Source organism: Equus asinus, chromosome 5 (genome assembly GCF_041296235.1).
Source record: "Equus asinus isolate D_3611 breed Donkey chromosome 5, EquAss-T2T_v2, whole genome shotgun sequence".
NCBI lineage: Eukaryota > Metazoa > Chordata > Mammalia > Perissodactyla > Equidae > Equus > Equus asinus.
The window spans coordinates 112664105-112684179 of NC_091794.1; the positions used below are offsets into that span (position 1 = coordinate 112664105).

At 64.3% G+C, this 20075-nt stretch overlaps 1 protein-coding gene across 1 annotated transcript in view; it reads right to left on the reverse strand.

The window, feature by feature from the left end:
- Positions 1–20075, reverse strand: part of PLCH2 (phospholipase C eta 2) — a 58912-nt gene that overhangs the window by 25588 nt on the left and 13249 nt on the right. The window contains exon 2 of the mRNA XM_070511295.1: positions 2089–2235. Coding sequence (XP_070367396.1) covers positions 2089–2235 — 147 coding nt within the window. The remainder of the gene's footprint in view (positions 1–2088; positions 2236–20075) is intronic.

Consider the following 20075-nt stretch of genomic DNA (forward strand, 5'->3'; position numbering starts at 1 on the left):
AGTCCCCCCAGGGCCAGGTGTCCCCCTCCACAGCCTGGAGGGGCTCACAGCAACGGCTCCACCCTGGTGGACGCTGCCCCACTCAGCCCTGAGCAGCAAGGCCGGTGCCCTTTCGGGGTTCCCTTCCCATCTGAGGCGGGGGTGGGGGTGCGTTTCAAGGGACTCTCAGGGTGGAAGAAGGAAAATCCAAGTGTGCTCGGGAGGGGAGCCCGCCCCTCCACGCTCTGCTCTGACCCTGACCCTGCCGCCCCCTTCATCTGGGTGTAAGAAAGGCACACTCCCACCAAGAGGGAGAGGGCCACCTCCCCCAGTTAGCAGCCCTGGGCTCTGGCCTCTGCATCTGGCCAAGGCTGCAGAGTGAGGCAGCCTGGACAAGCCAATTCCACCTGTCAGGCTCCGGCCAGCACATCTCCCCATTCTGAGAAGGTAATTGCCGTCTCCGTAATAAGCCCTGGCACCAGCAGGTGGGGGACCAGGGTGCAGTGGGGTCTGCCTAGCAAGCGCTGGCTCAGGCTCCATCAAGGATTTCATTACTGACCGCAGCACCCAGGGCTCCGGGGAGCCTCCGTGCAAAAGCTGAATTACCACGCGTCAGTGAGCTCCGAGGGCATCTTCAGGGTCTGTTCTCATGCACATGGCACGGCCCCCTCGCAGACATTCAGGGCACAGGTGGCCAGCATCCCTCCGAGAGCCAGGTACCCTCGGCTCGGCACAGCCGGGGCCCGCCACCCGCACTCACACCAGTCCTCACTGCCTCCCAATGCCACCGGCACTGCCTCGGGCTGCTCAACGTGCCAGGCTCTGCACCCTTCTGGGAGGCCTCACGTCCAGTGCAGTAACAGTGGGGCTTCTCCATCCTCTGCAGTGAGGGATGGCCTTGCTCCTCTACCCTCTGCCCCCCACCTCCCCCAGGCATGCAGAGCCCACCCACCTAGGGGCCTATCCCACCTGCCTTCTCCAGCTCCCTGCGAGAATGCAGGTGTGTCCCTCCCTCCTGGGGACCCCTCCAGGGCCACAGTCAGCTCTAAACACCCAACTGGGTCTCCCCGAGTCCTAGCCTGCAGGTTTCTGCCCAATCACCCCTTCTCCAGAGAGGCCTCTGTGATCCCCTTCCACCCACTCTCCTCTATCACCAGCTTCTGTATTTTTCTTGTCACTCAGCACGTGGTTGCCCTATCATAAGGTGATGTTGCCCACCTCACACTCGAAGGCCAGCTTCTAGTCAGCCAAGTTCCCACAGGATGCCCAGCATGGGGAACAGTGCCTGGCACAGAGCAGGAACTCCTGACAGCACAGGGGCTCCACTCCCCCTCCTCCAGGAGGCCCTCCCAGGGAGCTCTGCAGCGTGGCTCTCTCCTGAGCCCCGTGGCAGTGGCAGTGCCCTTGGCAACCACAGGGCTGAGGCAACCTGCTCTGGCACACCTGGGTCTCTCCCGCGGGCAAACCAGAGGAGGGGTAGTAGCACCCCTCTCCCTGCCCATGAGGACTCTGTGTCCCTTCTTGACCCCCAGGACCCCTAGTCCAGTCCCTGCAGTGCCCCACTCAGAGATCGATCCCATCCCATGTGTCCCCTGCACAATGCTTCCAGCTCAGGACCCTCCTCACTCCAGGCATCCCTGTAGCCTTCACATCCCCACGTCAGCCGCTCACGCCCCAGGCAGCCTGGGCCAACCCTTGGCATAAAAGCCCTACCCACAGCATGGCCCGCGTGCTCTCTCTCTGCAGCAGGTCTTATCTCCCCAGTGGGACTGAAGGTCCTTTGCCTCTCAGCCCATCCCAGCATCAAGCACAGGACCGGGCCCTGGGGCCACTCAGTCTCCACTCAGTCCCAGAGGGCTCTGCCAGGCCATGGTAGAGTCTGGGCCCTGAAGGGCATGGGGCCCTGCCCCCACCCCACCCTGCACCCAGAGGTTACCGCAGAACCCCACGGCCGACTGCGCCCATGCGGCATGCCTGGAGCCACCTGGAGACTTGCCGGTCTCAGGGTCTGGCAGCTCACACGCTGTCCAGCGGCTGCTCTGGGAGGGGTCCCTGCGCCCCGAGTGCTGGTCTGGGGCCCTGGCCCCTCCCCCAGGCTGCCCCACTCACTCTTGGCCTTCTCGTTCTTGCGCGAGGGCCGCCAGCGGATGCAGGAGCGGTGCTCGTCCAGGAAGTAGAAGCGGACCAGACCCTTGGAGCTGCCACGGAGCTTCACCATCTGCGTCCCTGCCTGCATGGCACTCATACATCGCTCCACTGGACATCCACAGACCCCGTCACACAGATGGATGACCAACACAGAGACAGACAGACAGGGCGCCGGTGAGCGCTGCGGCAGCCCCACCGCTCACCGAAGCCCAGCCCCACACCCCCCTCCACGTGATCAAGGGGGTGCAGAGACCACCCATCCACCATCTGCTTACCCACCAGGGGGCTGAACTCAGACCCCCAGGGCTGCCTGCAACCTCTAGGTGCCGGCCTGGATCACACATTCAATCTGGGACCCTGCTCAAGGGCCAGAGTTCACGCAGAGAAACAAACCGATTCTGCCCAGCCACCCTCCTTGTGGTCCTGGAGCCTGAGGCCCAGGCAAGGTCCCAGACCGAACCCTGTTCCTCCCTAACTCTGCTCCCATCTGGCTGCCTGCCCATCCCAGCCTCCACCACCTGGACCAGACCCAGCGGCCACCATGACCTGCCCCAAGGGCTATGACACAGGAGAAGACAGAGGTGCGTGGTGGCTGAGCTGCTGTGCAGCAAGCCTCTGTGCCAGGCATGGGGTGGGCCCCAGTGGGCAGCAGGCAGGCGGCAGCCCCGACGACATCTGGCTTGGCTGCTGGCCCAGCCATAGGCAACTCCTGAGAGCAGACGGTCTTGCTCCGGAGCACCTGCACCCCCTTTCTGTGGCATCTTCAGGAAAGTAGCCCTCCTACAAGCAATAAGGATGGCACCACGCACATCTGCCCCTGGAGACCACGGAGGGAGACTCTGCGAGTGCTAGGGAGCAGACCTGGGATGGTGCAGGGCCAGATCTGAGCTCCAGAACCCAAACTCTTCCCTCCACAGGGTCCACCTGCCTCTTCCCACCCCCTCTGTCCTCCCCTCCCCTCCTCTGTCCACCTGGCCACCTGTCTCCAGCTTTTACATGTCTTCCAGGTCCCAGGGGAGGGGGGTGCCGGCCAGGACAGCAGCTCCCTGGGTTGGGGAGGCTGCAGGCTCCAGAGGTCCAGGCTAGCGTAGTCCTGGCCCCTCTTGGGCCCCTCACACCTGCTTACAAAAAGCCCAGGACCCAAAAGGGCCATCCACTGAAGTGCCAAGTCATTAAACCCCACGCGGTCCAGACAGTGAGGGACCCTCAGGTGGTTTGTGGAGGCCCATGGGCAGCGCCAGCCCAAGGGGACCAGCCAGTGAGGACTTCTTGGAGGAAGCCATTCTCTGACCCTGAGCGCATGTGCCGGGGGAGGGCACACGGGGAGGCTGGGCTCCACAGGGGACAGGGGAGGTGAGGGCACAGGTGGGGCTGCTGGGATGCAGGTAACAGGTGGGAGGGGTGAGGCAGGAGATGGTGACAGGGCCAGGCCCCAGAGGCCTAGAACAGGATTCCTGGACCAGGCCCCGTCTGGCAGCTGAACCAGAGACCGGGTTGGGTAGACAGCCCTGAATGGGGCCTCCTGTGGGCTGGCCCCCCAAAGACAGACACTCCACATTCCCATCCCCACCCGGCAGGCTTCGTCCTCCCCATGCCCACGTCTCTCAGCAGAGAGGTGCACCCCGCCTGCATCCAAGGGCCGTTGTGTTGGCCCCACATGCCGGCCCCACCGCCCTGGGCTGAAGGTGCTGCCACCCCTCAAAGTGCCAGGACCCCTTGGTGAAAGCTTCGGAACTGTCTGAGCGCCCAGCAAGGACGTGCACCAGGGCCCCAGCCCCTCCCTGCCCCTGACTCACGCACCCTCACCTTCCCTGCTGCCCGTCTGAGGTTCAGCCTCCAGGCCCCGAGGCGGTGTTCAGAGAGGCAGGCAGACCAGAAGAGGCTGCTGGAGCACCACGACCCCCAGAGGGAGACCCAAGGGTGTGGGAGGTTACAGGGTTGCACAGGGGTAGGGTGGGAGCCCCCAGGCTGTTCACATCCCCAGGAGCACCCCCACCCCATTCCGGCCCCCATGGCTGGGCGGGGCTCTGGCCACGGAGGCCCCTGATGGCCAGGCAGGCCTGCCCCCTTACCTAGTGAGCCAAGCTGCCACCTCGGGGATGCGGCCACACTCCCTCCGACCCAGAGGAGGGCTTCCAACAGGCAGGCTACCGTTCCCTTCGTCCGGCTGGGGGTAGATGGCCAGGGAATGGACATGCCCAGATCCGACGGCCAGGTGTGGGCTCACAGAGCCCAGAGAAGGCGGGTGCCCCCGCTCTGCCTCAGCAGCAGGTCAGGCAGTACAGGCAGCACAGGGCTCCAACGGGCCCCTTTCTCTTCTCTCCGTCTTCCTCCCCCTCAGAGACCCCTGAGGCCCCTGCAGGGCTGCTCCCAGACACCTCTGGCATTGGCCCAACGATCACCTGCTGTCCCAGATGGCCCCCAGGCCAACCCACCCACCCGCCAGGCCACGGAGGGGTCCCCGAAGAAGCAGCGTCGCAGGGTCTGGGGGTGGGGGAGCCGCAGCGCCTCTGCCCGCACTGCCCATCGCCTGCGCAATCCCCTGCCCTAATCCCAGCCTGCATCCAGCCCAGCTGGCCAGAGGATTTAGGCCAAGGAAACTCCCAGCTGGGGCCCAGGAGGGGACTGGCCAGGCCACCAGCCCCCAGGACAGACGAGTGGTCCCCCATGAGACCACCCCCAGGGTGCACCCTCAGGCCCTGCAGGAAGCGGTCTCCCCACCATCCTCCCCGTGCTGGACGTCCAAGGCTGCTGCCCATTCTCCACCCCAGCCTGAGCCCCAGGACAAGCCCACACCTCTCGTACTCACGGGGAGGTCTGAGTAGATTCCTACCGTCCTGGGGAGCCTGGAAGTGGGACAGAAGCCGCAGCCTCTTGTCCCCTAGTGCCTAGCCCTCTGTGGGCTGGAGACCATGAGCCAAGCTGGAGCAAGGCTGCCTGCCAGGTCTGGCTCAGGAAGGACTGGGGCACATGGGGCCCCCTTCTGCTGTGACTCCCAGCACCGGCTGGAGGGTGCAGGTCCCCCGAGCCTGGGCCTAGCATTCCCTGTCTCCCTCGTCCAGTTCCAGGCCCCTGGCTGTGCAACTGCAGTCCCCAGGCACCAGCCCCCAGCCTGACCTTTCCGGGTGGAGGCGGCCCATTGCCTGGGTGCATTCATTGCTGCTTTCTGTCCCCGGACACTGGGCTGGCCTGGGCCACTGCCCTCCTCATGATGGACCTGGCCTGGGGGAGGAGGCCCAGGCCCAGGAAGGACCTGCCTGCCTGCTGACCGGACACAAGGCCCAGTCAAGGCCATACCAGCTACGGCCTGGACAAGGGCAGCCAAGCCCAGAGGAGCTGAGTGCACTGTGAGCAGGAGCAGGTAAGCAGGAGAGACAGGGAAGATGGCACGGCCGCCTCTCGCAGTCCAGGGGCCACTGGGCCAGGGCAGGTCAGCCTCGCCAAGGGGTGGCCCGAGGCCAAGGGGCAGAATCCCACCCCAGAGTCACAGCTGCGGTGAGGACTGGGGTCTGGTCCTGAGGACCCCAGGGTGCTCCTGCCACTGGACCCAGGAGCCCCTAGCCCACCTGTGTCCCCTGCCCAGGCACGGCAGGGACAGCATAGGTCCCTGTGTTAGGGGCAGCCTGTGGCAGGGCTGGGCTGCCCACAAAAGCCCCCTGTCCTCATCGCCATAAATCCCACCACTCCTGGGCTGTGCTGAGACAGGGGCAGCCACCCTTCCCTCCTGGGCACAGAGGGGAGGAGCCGGGCCCGGGCCACAGAGCCAAGGACAGGAAAGCCAGAGGCTGGGCAGGCTGGAATAGCTGCTGTGTCTAAGGTTGGCAAGGGTGGGAGGTGACAGGCCCCGAGGAGATAGCGACGCACATCCTGGTCCTGGGCTGACCACAGAGAACCAGGGAACACCCGGCCGGATCCAAAGTAATCGACTCAAAGCCAAATGCCAGAGCCGTTTGCCAAAGAGGCACTGACTCATCCCTTGCTGGAGGCAGTTCTGCGTGGAATCGGACCAGGGAGCCCTCAGCCTCTGGAGTGGGAAAGGGGACGAGTCCCAGGCATCCCCAGGAAGACAGGGCTGCTGGAGCCCTGACAGCATCGCCATCTGCTGTCTGCACCGAGGGTCCGAGAGGAGGGGAACCAGAAAGCCGGGGAGCATCTGGACCAGAGGGCAGGCCCAAGGGATCAGCCTGGACGAGGCCCAGTGGTCCACACCTGGTGTCCTGGGCCCGGTGACGCTCCCCACCACCTCGCCTGCTGTGGTCACTGCCCCCCATTCCATCAGTCGTCCCTCCACAACACTGGGCCATTCCCTGCTGCCCAAAGCCCGCAGCTCCTCGAACCCAGGTTACACCTGGTCACACCTGCTCTTTTCTCTCCCTCACCTGGCCTCAGTCTGGGCGGTGGTGCTCTCACCTCCTGCCCACCCCCGCCAAGGCCCCCGAGCGGGCCTGCCCCTGCCATCCTTGGGTCGTGCCCTTGGGCTCTCAGCCACCAGCTGATCAGCCAGGGCGTGTGGAGGCTCCATCTGCCTGGGCAGGACTCCTGGGAGGGACACAGACTGTGTGGGCCCGGCCCCTGCACCCAGACTCTGAGTCCTCCTCCACTACCCGGGCTATAATCCTCCCCTGGCCAGGCAGACGAAGGTCTGGCTAATCTGGCCTGATGCAGGGCTCTGCCGGCGAGACCCCTCTACTGCCCAGAGGACCTGGGTGACCCCTTCCCCGCCTCCGACACTGCGTGACACAGGTGGCTGCAGAACTGCAGCCGCCACGCAAAGCCAGGGCACCCCAGGGCCACAGGACACTGTGGAGGAGTGTCCAGCTCTGGGGGTGGCCATGTCACCCCCACAGTGCAGCTGAGCATTCTGGATGCATGCAAGGGCCCCAGGTGACTGCCAAGCTGGGTTTGAACACATGACAGGCCCCAAACCCAGCCGGCTCAGCCTCCTAAACCAGGACGCAAGGGGCCCCTCCCTTCCCACCGTCCCCCAGCTCGCACCCCTACTTCTGGTGCAGCTGTGGACAGCCCTGGGCCTCGGCAAAGGGGAAGGTCAGCAGACCAGCACAGAGTGGGTGGCACCCTGCCTGCCACCCCCTATTAGCTCCCCAAAGGTGCCAGGTAGGCAATGCCAGCCAGAACCCCTTGTCCACATGTGGTCACCCGAACCGGCCCCACCCTCCACTCCCTCAGAGTCACACTTGGGCCTAGGTTCTGGGACCTGAGAACCCCCGCCAGGTGCTGCCTGAGAGCAGAACTGGCCAACACCTGGCCAGAGAAGGGCCCGGCCCCTCCCCAGTTCCTTAGTGGGGTCACAAATGGGCCCCTGGGGCACCTTTCACACCTGGGCCGGGTTCACCCACCCCCACAGGTAGACCAGCCTACCCCCACCCGGTACACTCCTCTCACTGCCCAGGCCCCACTCTCACCCTGCCTGCCCCTGGTCAGGCACCAGCAGTCCTGAGTCCCCAGGGAAGGCTGACGAACAAGGCCCCAGGCCCCAACCCTGGTCCATACCTCGGTCAGGTGGCCACCCTGCTCCCTGCTCCTCCCCCACCTTGAGTCCGAACACCTGATGCAGCTGCTGAGCCAGCTGCAGCCACCAGCTCTGCAGGGGCTCAGGTGGGAGGGAGCAGCCACCCCTGGCCTCCGGGCCCTCACAAGTCCCACACCTGACCGACAGGCTATGCAGAAGGCTACCCTTACAGAGCCCACCCCACGCCCCCAGGCCAGAACAGCTGGGGGCCTGAGGCCCTGGTCTGGAAGGGGCAGGAGGGCTCTCCGGGAGAGGGGTGCCTGGCCCCCAAACGCTGCTCCCAACCCCTCCTCCTTGCACCCACCCACACACCCTGGGGGCCCCCTCCGAGCCCTCAGGCACCCTCATTTCCCTGATCCTTGTGACCCAGTTATTCCTTCAAGGCTCCTTGTGGCAGCCTCGAGGCTGCCTGGCAGGTCCACTCGCATTCACCTGCACACCATGTGAGCCAGGGTGCTCCAGGGCAGGAACCTCGGCAGTCCGGTCCTGTTCTGTCCCTCACTGGCCAGGACTGGCCTACAGCAGGCACTCTGGTGTTAGTGAGCACAGGCTGGACCCCCAGTGCCAAGGCCACCAAGCCAGCTCTGGGAGGTGGCATGAAGCCAATGCCTGGCACGGCTATCACCAGCTTTGCTGTTGCTGCCCAGCTGTCCAGGGCTCAGCCACCTCCAGCCAGTGCTAACACCTCTAGCTGAGGTCCTAGAGGAGCCGGGCACACCGACGTGCCCAGCACAGACGCAGCGAGCAGGGCCACCTCCTGAGGTGGGGAGAGGGCACAGGGAGAGCTCTGTGGGCTGCAGGGCCTGCAGTGCCCTCGACCCCAGATGGACACCCCAGAGGGGATATGCCTATGACCCTGCTCGGCTCGGCCCCTGCACAGTGTCTGAACCGCTGACCCAGATGGCCCAGCCTGGCAGGTGCCAGGAAGCAGAGTCCTCAGGCAGCTTTCACCCATCTCCGCACCTCAGTACCCCTATCTGTCAGAAGGCGCCCCCAGCCCCTCGATCCTCATTCCCCACGCCCCGTAGAGGACAGTGGTGGCCACAGGACTCAGGTAGCAGCTTCTCCAAAGAGGAAGCGCGCTCGCTGTCGGAAGCCGGGAAACGTTGGTTTAATTTTGTTTCTGCGGCAGAGATCGATCTTGTCCTAACACGGCAACAAGAGGCCAGCGGCAGTCAGCATCTCCACCTCTCCCCGGGGGGAGCTGGAAAATCAATTTAACCCTCCAACAAAACCCACAAGTTACACCCACAGGCTTCCCGCGCACACACACAGGCAGACCCTGGAGATGCCGCCGGGCCCCCTCCCCAAAGTGAGGTTCGCACATGCCCTATTCACCAGTGCCCCTTCATGAGCAGACAGGTGCGGGCCAGGCTTAGGCGCACATCCCCCCCCTGTCTGCGGGCTGCCGGCCCCGGACTCCCTGCAGCCTGACCCTTCTCGTCTGCCTCCAGCCTCCTCCTCCTCCAACACGTCTTTGCCTTTTTGGGGGAACTTCAAGGGGGCCCTTCCCATGTCCACTTTACTTAGAACAGTCAGCAGCAGTGGGACAGGGCGCCCCGAGGCTCCTCTGGCCCTGGCCCTGCCACAGCCCCCTATATCCTCTACCTCCTCAGCCCCTGCCTGCCTCCCCAGCAGCCCCGGGGTCCCTCCTCTCCACGCTGCATCTCAGCTCTGCTGCGGCGAGCCCAGCGTAGGGTAGGTGCTCAGACAGTGCTTGGGCAGAGAAGAGGAAGGAGGTAGAGGCTGCCCTACCTCAGCCACCGCGCCGGGCTCGGCGCAACCACGGGGGACCAGCCCGGCCCCTGGCCAGCGCCCCAGAGGAGGGAGGGATGGGCCCACACACATATGGCGGAGATTATTTCAACGTCTGAGAAGCAGCTCGTCCCCACGTCTGGGCGTCTTCTAACTATTTTTATGTTATCAGGGAGTGTGAGTCGGCTTCCTCAGGCCCCCCCCCGAGCCAGGGTCCCGGAGTTGCTGTGCCCGGTGCCCGGGGGTCATGGGAGCCAGGGCTAACTGGAGGATCACGCAAGGGCAGTGGAGCCTGGGGGTCGTTTGGCCAGGTCAGCAAGACCTGGGGCTGCCCTCAGACAGGCCTGGAGGAGGGCGGGGGACTAGGCAGGGGAGAAAGGTCCACACCAGAGGCTCCACCCACCAGGATGTGCTCTTCCCTTCCTGCGGCCCTCTCCACCAGGCAGCCAGCTCTGGCTTCCAGCAGGAGCAATGAGAGCTTCGTGGGCGGGGACCTGGCCCCACAACATCGCCCAGCATCACCCAGCTCGGCAGCAAGGAGGGCCAGAGGAGCCTGGGGGGCGGGCCGGCCAGACTTTGCTCTCCCTCTTGGCTGCTTCTGGCCACCCTGCCCTTTCCTGGCCTGTGCACTCAGACCCCAGGGAACCAGGGATGGTTAGTATCCTAGAGGGTGGCAACAGTCTCTGGTGGCCAGCCATGCCTGTCCACCACACCAACTGACCAGCCCTGAGCCTGCACCTCCCACCTACGCACAGAGGCCCCTGAGCACTTGGGCTCTGGGCAAGGACGGCTGCAGCCTGGCCCATCCCCAACTCACGGCCTAAGCTCCTGCAGGATTGGCCCAAGGGAGGCCCAGCAAGACCTTTCTGGAAGTCACCCAACAGGCAGTGACGGGTCAGAAGCCTTTGTGACGGTCACAGCCATCCACAGCTGTCCCAGCCCCTGTGGCAGTGGGCATGAGTGGATGGAACGTTCTTTGAGGCTGGGGGTGTCCAGCACCTAGAATCCTCCCCCTGGAGAAGCCCCTTCCCGTGCAGTGGGCCCCCACGCTGTGACGCAACCTGCCGAGTGCCACTGGGGCCTGGGGCCTTCAGCAAGGCAGGATCTGGACATCTGGCCTTCCTCTGCCTGCTCAGCAGAGCCCAGGGCTCCTCGAACCCGGGCAGGGCCAGTCCCAGCCTCAGCCAGGGTCCGTCCCAGCCCCCAGCCACTCCCGCGGTCCCAGTCCCAGCGCAGCCAAGGTGGTGCATTAATCACTTTCAACAGTCCTGTGGGAAAGGCCGCTATTAATAGCGTCCGAGGCCTCCTGCTCCTGCAAGTGCTCCCAGGTCACATGCCGGGACTCCCATCGGGCTCCAGCACTCACTTCCCGCGCACTCACTGAGCAGAGGCTGGGAGAGCCAAGCTTCCTGGAGGCAGGGACTCGGCTACATCGGGGACAGGGACAGGGCCCTGGGGAGTGCCCAGGGAGTAGCTAGAGAGGAAGAGAGAGGCTCACAGTGCTGGCGCAGGGGGTGGGGGCACTTTCCTGAAAAGTCACCAGATGGAGCCCAGCCTGCCTGCGGGGAAGAGAGGAAACTCCTGCAGTGAGAGAAAGGGGCAGCAGCGCCGAGGGAGGGGTCCTTGAGGCATTGGCAGAGCCGGCCCTGCCCCCACCCCCCACCCACCCGGGCCGCGGGGGAGGCCGAGCAGCAGCTGGCAGGGCTGGACTGCCGCCGGGCAGAGTGGGCACAGAGCCACGGAGGAGACAGGAAACAGAAGAAGGCTGAGCCTGTGCATCCATCCTAGGCCCGGTGCCCCTCCCTGCCAGGGCCACCTCAGAGGCAGGAGGCAGCTTCCTCGAGAGCCCTGGGGCCACAGCATGGAGAGGATGTTCTCGAACCGGGCCAGGCCCTCTAGGATTGACATCCTAAGTTTTCCCACATCTCACGCATGACCCCCACCTTACTCCTGCCTGGAGACTGGGCTGGCTGCCTGTCCCTGCCTCCTGCCCTGTGGGGCCAGGTGGGCCCTCTCTGGGTCTCACCCTGGCTCCCCTCCATGCCATCCCACACTCACTGCCGCTGACCTGGGAGGGAGCTCAGGAGGAGCCACCCGAACCCCAGCCTGTGGTCGACTACAGAGGCCTGAACCCCAGGGAGTTTCCAAAGGGAGCAACAGCTCAGCTGACGTGAGGCCAAGCCGGCTCTCAATCAATGTGAAATCGAGCCCCCCCCGAGCCACCTGGCAGCATGTTTGTGGACCCTGGATCTGAGCAGGCTGAGGGGACCCCAGGGCAGTGTGGCCACTGTTTCCAAGTCAGGGGCTCCATCGTGGCTCCTAAGGACCTGCCTGCTGATGGAGCCGCCCTCAGGCACCCCACCTGATTCCCCCGCCCTGGGGACACAGAGCCTGACGGGGTCCATGGGCCCCCAGTGCTGCTTCAGAAGGTGGACTCTCAGAGCAGCTTCCCCCCCACTTTGGCTGACCGTCCAGCACACGAGGCTCCGCCCTGGGTCTTCCAGAGCACACTGCCCCTGGCTGGTGGGGGGCTGCCCGGGCGGGAGACTTCCTCTCCCCACGGCTTCCCAGGAGCCAGAGAAAACCCCCCCATCCTGGGAGGGCATCCGTCCCCTTACCCGGGAGGCCCACGCCCACCGGCCTTTCCCACATAGGAAGTCTGTCCAGCCGGCAGAGCCCACGTACACCGAGCTGGAAGCAAAGTCCCAGGAAGAAACCAGCACTTTCGATTACTCATCCCCCTCCTCGATGCCCCCACCCCGTGGGGCCCCAGCCTCAGCACCAGAGAAGGTCCCCTGCACCCCCCGCACACACACCCTGCCCCAGGAGAGGGGCCCTTCCCAACACAGCCCGTCCACTGGCTTTCCAGGAGAAAGGTGCCAAGAGCAGCAAGACCGTCATCATCAGCCCATTAGCTGTGCAGATGGAGGGCCGGACCCAAGACTCCAGCCCATCTGCTCCGTCCTCAGCTGCACATTTGAGACCGTTCTCCCCGGGAGGGGCAACAGGCAGGAGCGTCCCAGCAGGTAGGGCCGTGCCACATCTCCTCCCTCAAGACTGGCTGAGCCCTCGGCCCAGAGCACAGGGCACAGACAGTGAGCTTGCAGCTACTCTGCTCCTGCCACCCTCCCCTCCAAGAACAGAGCTCTTCCCTCGCTGGCTGCAGACCCTGGGTGTGTCACGTCTCCCTGGACCTGCGGCTTTGGGGCCACATGGCAGCAGCCAGCCCCTGTGCGGTCAGCAGGCAGAGGTCCTGCACTCAGGGGCTCTGACTGAGGCTGGGCCGGCCCAGGGCTATTGATTCCATGGAGGTCTCTGCAGGCCAGACAGGCAGGAACGTCCTGGGCCAGGCCCTCCCCAGGGACCACCCCCCACATGGGAGCCCTGCTCCGCACTGGGGTGGGGGCTGGGGTCAGGGAGTGAGTATACCTGGGGGTGGCCCGAGCACACAGCCACGCCAGGAGTGTCTGCACCACCAGCCCATCTACACCTGCCACACTGTCCTCCATTCATAAAGGGCATCTCAGCTGGGGAGGGGAGGGCGGGAGCAAACAGGCGTTCCCGGAGCAGCCACACAGGCCAGGCACACTCTGCTCACCGCCACCCTATGAAGGTGACCCCAGGCTGCCCAGCTCTTCCACGAGAGGCTCAGATAGGGTGGGTGGTGACACAGCTCATCAGACGCGTCACCAGGGACCCGTCCTCAGTCCACCCAGCAGTGACGCCCCTGCTCCCTATGCATGCTCTCCCAGGCTCCCCAGCCCCTCCCCTGCGTCCACGCCAATCAGAGGGCAGAATAAACTGGGTCCAGAACAGCCAGGATCCAGACAAGTCACCAGAAGGCAAGTTCCTACTCTCTTTGGGATCCCAGCCCTTGCTCAGGAAGTTCTTCTGGTGTCTGGCCCAAGTCACTCCTGCTGCAGCCACGGTGCTGGCTTCCTTCCCCCTCTGACTCTTCCCAGCCCTGGCCCGGAGCAAGTGTTGCGTTGGGAGCAGACAGAGACTCTGCCTGGGAGAAGCTCTGCCCCATCAGGTCCCTGCAGGATGGGCCCAGACACCAGGCACCCAGCCCCTTCTAGCGCCCAAACTCCTTGGTACCAGGGAGACCTGGGCAGCCTCGGAGGGCTCCTGCCACCCCTGCTGATCGGTACTGTCTGCCCAGGGCAGTGCCCGGGCCCCCATGTCAGGACAGCATGGCATTCTGAGCAAGAAATCTGCCACCCTGGGTGGCAGGGCTGGAAGCTCCAGGGCTCAGCTACGACTGCTGGCCCCTCAGGGAAAGGCGGCCGCTGCCCTGTCCATGGTGCTGAGCGACACTCAGGACTGCTCGACTGCCCTAGATGAGAGGGGCAGGTGGGGTTGGACCAGGTGAGCCCCCAGAGTCCCACAGGCCAGGACACCCCTAATCTAAGCCCCCCACACTGAGGTTGGTGTTGCTGGGGGCAGGGTGGAGTTCAGGGGACTGTGTCGGCTGGGGGAGAGGGGTACCTCCTCTCACGGTCCTTCGGGAAGTCTCCACCCCTCGCAGGGAGATGCCGGGGAGGATGGTGCGGGGTATGGGGGAATGCGTGGGTATTGGGGGGAATGGGGTGGACCAAGAGACCCCTTGGGGAGGGGGTCAAGCACTGCCTGTGTAGGGTCAGTGGGTCACCAATGGCAGCTCAGCACCCGCCCTGGGCTCCCTGCAGGGACAGTCACAGCCTTCCTCCTCCAGCTTCTTGTGCCCCCCTTACCTTGGTCCCGGCTGAGCCCGCTGGGGCCCCCGGGCTCTTCCATGGCCCTCAGGCGCCACCTCCACTGCTACCAGCGTGGTCCAAGGGGGGCCGGGCAGTGCGCTGGCCCCAAGTGTGCCCGTGCCCACCCGAGCAGAGCCAGGGTACCTCCCGCGCTGCGCCCATGCCCTACCGACCGACGATCAACGCTACCCGCGCCGCCGCCAGGACCGCCCCTCCCGCGGGAGCCCCGCCTGCCTTAACCCATCGCAGCCCGCAGTGCACGGGGTGGGGGTCGAAAGCAGCTGCTGAGAAGCTGGAAGCAGGGGCAGGGGGCGGGCGATGCTGTGCCCACTCCGCCAGCAGGGGCTCCCGGGACCACCCCCCAGCCATCCCTGACCTCCTGCCCTCCAGGCCAGCCCTCCTACCAGAGGAGGTAGTTGCACATCCCCGCCTCAGGAGTCCAGTGTCCTCCATGGGCTGGCAGCCCCCGACAACCACAGGGTCCTTCTGATCATTACACACAGCCTCCCTCCAGATCCTGTGGGCTGGGTCTAGGACAAGCCACCCCACCCCAGTAGGGTCTCCCAAGAAGGCTGGGTGCTTTAGGGGTGGCGAGGGTGACATTGCACTGGCTGCCCTTGTGCTTTAGGGTGTGTGTGCAGGATGATGACAACAGGGATCCAGGAGCCCCTGATGACAGACCCAGACCCATCTCTCCTATGCCCCCTCCCTGCTTCCCCCCACGTGTCCCTCGATGACGGTCCTGCAGAAGCCCCTTGGGTCTGGGGGACGGTGGGGTCTGCTGGGGCTATGGGAGAACAGCACCTCCCCCCGGGGCATGCTGCCTAAGGGCAGGGTCCTGTTGGGGCCAAGCAGGGAGCAGAGTCTGCTGCAGCCAGCAGCCCCCACTCAGAGCTGATGCCCAGCAACGCCTGCCTCTTCCCGGGCTGTGTTCTGGTTTGAACTGCTGCATCCAGCATCTGAGGGAAATAACATTTCCCAGACCAGCGGAAGAGATTTCCATCCCTCGGGTGCTGTTTTGAAAGCTGCTGCTTCTGCCTGCAGGCCCGTCCGGTGGGGCTGACCTGCAGCCCACAGGCTGGCCTGGGGAGGCTTATGGGGATGCAGGAGCCCGGGTTTGGGATGGGCAGGCAGGTGACAGGCCCCAGCAAGAGACCTGAGGCTCCTTGGGGCCCTCCGAGCTGCCACCACCCCAAGGTGTGACACCTCCTGCCAGGTGAGGCCCCCAGGTGTGGAGGGGGAGGGGAGCCACATCAGCTGTCACACTACCACCTGGATGCCGGGAAGGCCCCAAGGACCCACTGCCCAGCCCCCTTAAAGGGGCAGCTCTCCTCCCTTCACTACCACTCATGGAGACATGGACAGAGCGGCCACCGCCCGGGCTCTGGGGACCCTCACTCATGAGCTGACACTGTGACTCTCTTGCGTCCACACTGGTCACACATTTGCTTAGCGCAGTCAGGGTCCCTGGGCCTGCGTCCACCGGGCTGGCAGAGACCCCAATGGCCAGAGGGGTCCTACAGCTGAGCTAGGAAAGCTGAGGGGGGCTCTGGCAGGCCTCTCTGTGGAAGGGCCAGCAGCCCCGAAATCTCCTAAGAGGAGAAACTGCGGCTTGGGGGGGGGGGGCGAGGGGGGAGGAGGGAGGGAGGGAGAGTAGAAGCAGAGTCGCAGACAGACCCGAGAGTGAGGATGACGCAGAGGGCGTGCAGGCTACAGGTCCCCTCTGAGGACCCAGCCAGTCCTCCTGGGGTGGAGGAAAGGCCCCTGAGCCCTCCCCGTGGAGAAGCCGGATGAAACCCAAGTCCAGGTTCTAATGAATAATCCATCAGCGTCGCCGGCCCTGCCCACTGCTCGAAGCCCAGGGAGACGATTTCCGCTCTGGGCTGCGATTAAAGGCGGTGATTAAAAGCCGCCCGCCGCACATGTTAATTTGCTTAAGATTCTGATCTCCTTTCTGGGCATTTAAGCAAAATTCCATCTTTGAGAGCATTTGGCCTGGCTGGCGGTGGGTGGGGATGCACATCGTGGAGGCAGGGCCTGCCGGCCCCCCAGGAGTTTAATTTTCTTCTTGTTTGAAGAGGGGACTGATTAAACAAATGCCATCAGGTGACAGGGGCGTGAACGTGGGGCCCCTGTCTGAGCCCTCCTCTGGGATGGGTGTCTCGTGCCCTGGAGCCCTATACCCTCCCAGGCCCTGCAAAGTGCCCTCTGCAGCCTGCGCTGCCTCCCAGCTGCCGCCTCGCTCTCCCTCGTGCCTGCACCCCTGCTTCGGGATCAGGTCCGTTTCCCTCGGGTTACGAGGGAGGGGCTTCCCCGTCCCTGGGGACAGAGTCATCACCCCTCCTACCCTGGAGCCTCCAGCTGGGGCCACGGAGGAAGGTCTGGAGGGCAGCGAGGGGGCAGCAGGCAGTAGGTGGGGGCCCAGCTGGGGCCAGGCCTTCTTGTAACAAAGGTCCGAGTTGATATTCCCTTCAGTGGCTGCCGTGTGAGGAGGGGACCTAAGAGCCCTGGGCCCTGACCAACAGCTGGGTGGCAGCGGCCACTTTGCTGGACAATCTCCAGGGGCAGGAAGCCTCCCCCCAGTGGAGTGAAGCAGACTGACGCCCTCGGAGCCTCCACTGAGCACCTTGGAGTCCAGCTTCCGACTTCTGTCCTGCATGAGTCTCTGAGGAAACGCTCCCCCTGACCTGCTGCAATAAACTGCCAGTCACGGCCGTAGTCCAGACGCAGGCAGGGCTCTGCGGTGAACCCACCAGCACCAGGGGGACCTGGGAGCACAGCAGAGCGGCCCCTGGCGTGTCCCCAATTCTGCTCCTCCGAGGCCACCTCAGAATGCCGGAGTTAGAAGGGCCCCCAGAGACCACCGGGTCTAACTTCTTTGCTTTTCAAATAGGGAAAGTGAGGCAGAGGGATCTTGCCCAGAGTTCATAACCAGGCAGAGGCAGAGCCAAGACCAGGACCCAGGCCCTGACCCCAGGCAGCCAACCCCACAGCCCTCCCTGCAGGCGGGCGGCCCCCATGGCCACATTGGCCTCTGTGCCCTCTCGAGTGTGAGCACCACAGCCCACCCCAGCCTCACACGGCACCTCTCGATCACCTCTCCAAAGTGTTGAGCACCTATTCAAAGTCGGAAAGGCGACCCCTTGGGTGACGACACAATCCCGACAGCCCCACCACTGGGAGAGACACACGGCCCGGCAGCCACACCTGGGAAGTTTTATTAATTATTCAAGATTGATGCCAATTTAGTGTGCTTTCTTGCCTGGTTTAAGAGTTCTGTAAATGTTACAGCTTCTGTCAAGAAATTAAGCCGCTCTGGAGGCCTTGGGAGCAGTCGGGCCCACTCTACCACTCTTGACACACACTCAACACACCGGTATGGCCTGAGCAACCTCCTACCTCAGGAAGCAGCTGGAGAGGGAGAGGCAAGTGGCACATGGGGCCAGCCAGGGGACATCCCTCTCGTCTGGGCCCCACCATGGCCCCCATACAAAGATCCCCTGCTCCCCGAGCCCAGATCCCCACGTGGAGTCACCCCCAGTGATGAGCTCGGTCCTGGGGTTGAGGTCACAGAGGAGCACACAGCCTGGCTGGGGAGGAGGACAGATCACGGGGAGCCAACCTGACCACAGACCAGCCTGATCATAGACCACCCCAGAGTGACCACAGCTGCCCTGGCCTGACCACGAGCTGCCCCAGCCTGACCAAAGTTGCCCGGAGTGACCACAGGCTGTGGGGGTGAGATGGCGTGAAGGGCAGCAGTGAGGTGCCACCACGAACAGCGTGGCTAGTGCAGGCCGAGTTCCAAGAGGGGGCACCTGCAAGCAAGAACAGTTGGATTTGGGGTCCGTGGAGGCAGGTGGCCGCAGGGGAGGTGGAGTCCTACTGGCCAGGGTGGTCATCGTCCCTAGAGCATCCCCAAGGGCTGCTGGGGTGGAGGGGAGCTGAGGCCCTGAGGTGGTAACCAGCTCCAATCCCAGAGCAAAGTGGGAGCCAGCCAGAGCCCTGGACTATAGACAGACCAGTGGGGAGAGACTGGGAGGATGGGGTGATTCAGGCGAGGATGGGTGGGCTGGCAAGGAGTGGAGGCCATAGACAGCAGGTGGGATGAGGAACTTCCAAAGGCTGCCTCAGTGGTCGCAGCCATGCACACATGGCCAGGGCCGCAGGGGCCGGCTCCCCACACAAACAGACTGCACTCACCCCAACAGTGGAACCTGCAACCACAGCACTCATTCTCCTCACTCCCCCCAGGACAGCCCTGCAGCCCCTGTCAGGGCGCCACCAGGAGAGGCCTGGCCGAGGTCACCTGGTCAGGGCCCTGCCCGGAGCTGCGGCAGCCCCATTGGACAGAGCCCGCGGGAGCAGGCATTGCCTTCGCTGCCCTGCCCTGCCTCTCTGCACCAGCCTGACCTAGATTCCGCGGCCGCGTGCCGGCAACCAGGCAGAGCCACGGCCAGCTTGGCACCAAGACAGGCAGGCCAGATTCCAGGGCAAATGCAGCCACACAGCCACCAGCCCAGCCCACCCAGGGACACCCTGCCTCCAATGCCCCAGACAAGGTCTGTCGGGAGCTGCCTACAACCTGGCCCCACCCCTTCCCACAGCCTGAGCCCCACAGCAGGCCAGACCAGCCCCCCAGGACCAGGGCATACCCTTGAGCCTCGCTGGCCTGTGCAGTGTGCCACATGCCCAAGCAGCCATCTTTGCAACTCTGTGCCACCTTGGGCGTGGGGATGGGAAGCCATGGCGTCGACTAAAAACACAACAATCCTTGAAATTAGAAGCATAAATCCTTGAAATTAGAAGCATGTGCATGCAAACCAGCCCCTGCCTTAGGCTCCCAGGCCTGCAGGCCTTGGACCCAATCCCGGGCCAGGGGGGGCCATTCATTCAGCCCCTACCTGGGTGTACCCCATGTCATCTTTCCCCGCCTTTCTCCCTCCCACTTGTTCTGCACCCCGCTCCCCACCCCCAGATGTCAGCCAATGTTTATTAAGCACCTGCTGTGTGTCAAGCCAGGAGGTGGGCAGAGGAGGGGCCCCAGAGCATTGCAGCCTTTGCAAAGCCCAGGAAAGATGAGGCCACTTCACTGGAGAGCAGGGGCCTTGGAGGGCTGGGGGCCTCCAACCAAGCGCAGAGATCTTCTGGGTGGGCCCAGAGCAGGAGGTGGGGGGCTGAGGGCACGAAGGGGCTGGAACAGGGCTGGAGCATCCAGCCGGGGTGCCCTCACTGTGAACAGAAAAGCTCTGCCCAGGACCCAACTCAGGCCCCACACTCAGAGCACCAAGGAGCCGGAGGACAGAGAGCAGCAGGGTACTGCCTGGGGACCCTCCCCGGCCGCAGCACCTGCCCCATCACTGTGCCAAGGATGGACAGCCTGTCGCAGGGTGCTCACCTGAAACCGTCCTCCAAATGCTGCCTGCCCCGGGTCTTCCACGACGATGCAATTCTGTGTATAAATTATTCCTCAATTTCCCCCATCGCACATTCAGGTAACCACCTACTTAGCGATCATCAGCAGAGCGGAAACCACTTAAAAATCCTGGTGGTAGCACATGTGTCTCCAAACAAAACCGAGTGAACAAGTCAGAGAGGCTAAGACTAGCGGAGAACGTGTCGTGACAGGGGAAGGCGAGGCCGCCCTGGGAGAGGCCGCAGAGGGCTCACGGCGGAGCCTCCAGGAGGTTCCTGGCACATGGAGTGGGCCACACCAACCAAAACCATCCCGGAAGCCCGTCCAGAGCTCCACCCCAGACCAGACTGGGCCTCTACGCCCGGGAGGGGCTTCAGGGCCCACTCCACAAAGAGGGGCCGGTCGCTGCCAGGCAGCGGCTCAGCAAGCAGCCTGGAACACCCTGGGTGTCGTATCACCCTGCCAAATGAGCTGAGTGCCACCCCAGTCCTGGGGAAAGGCAGCCCCAGCG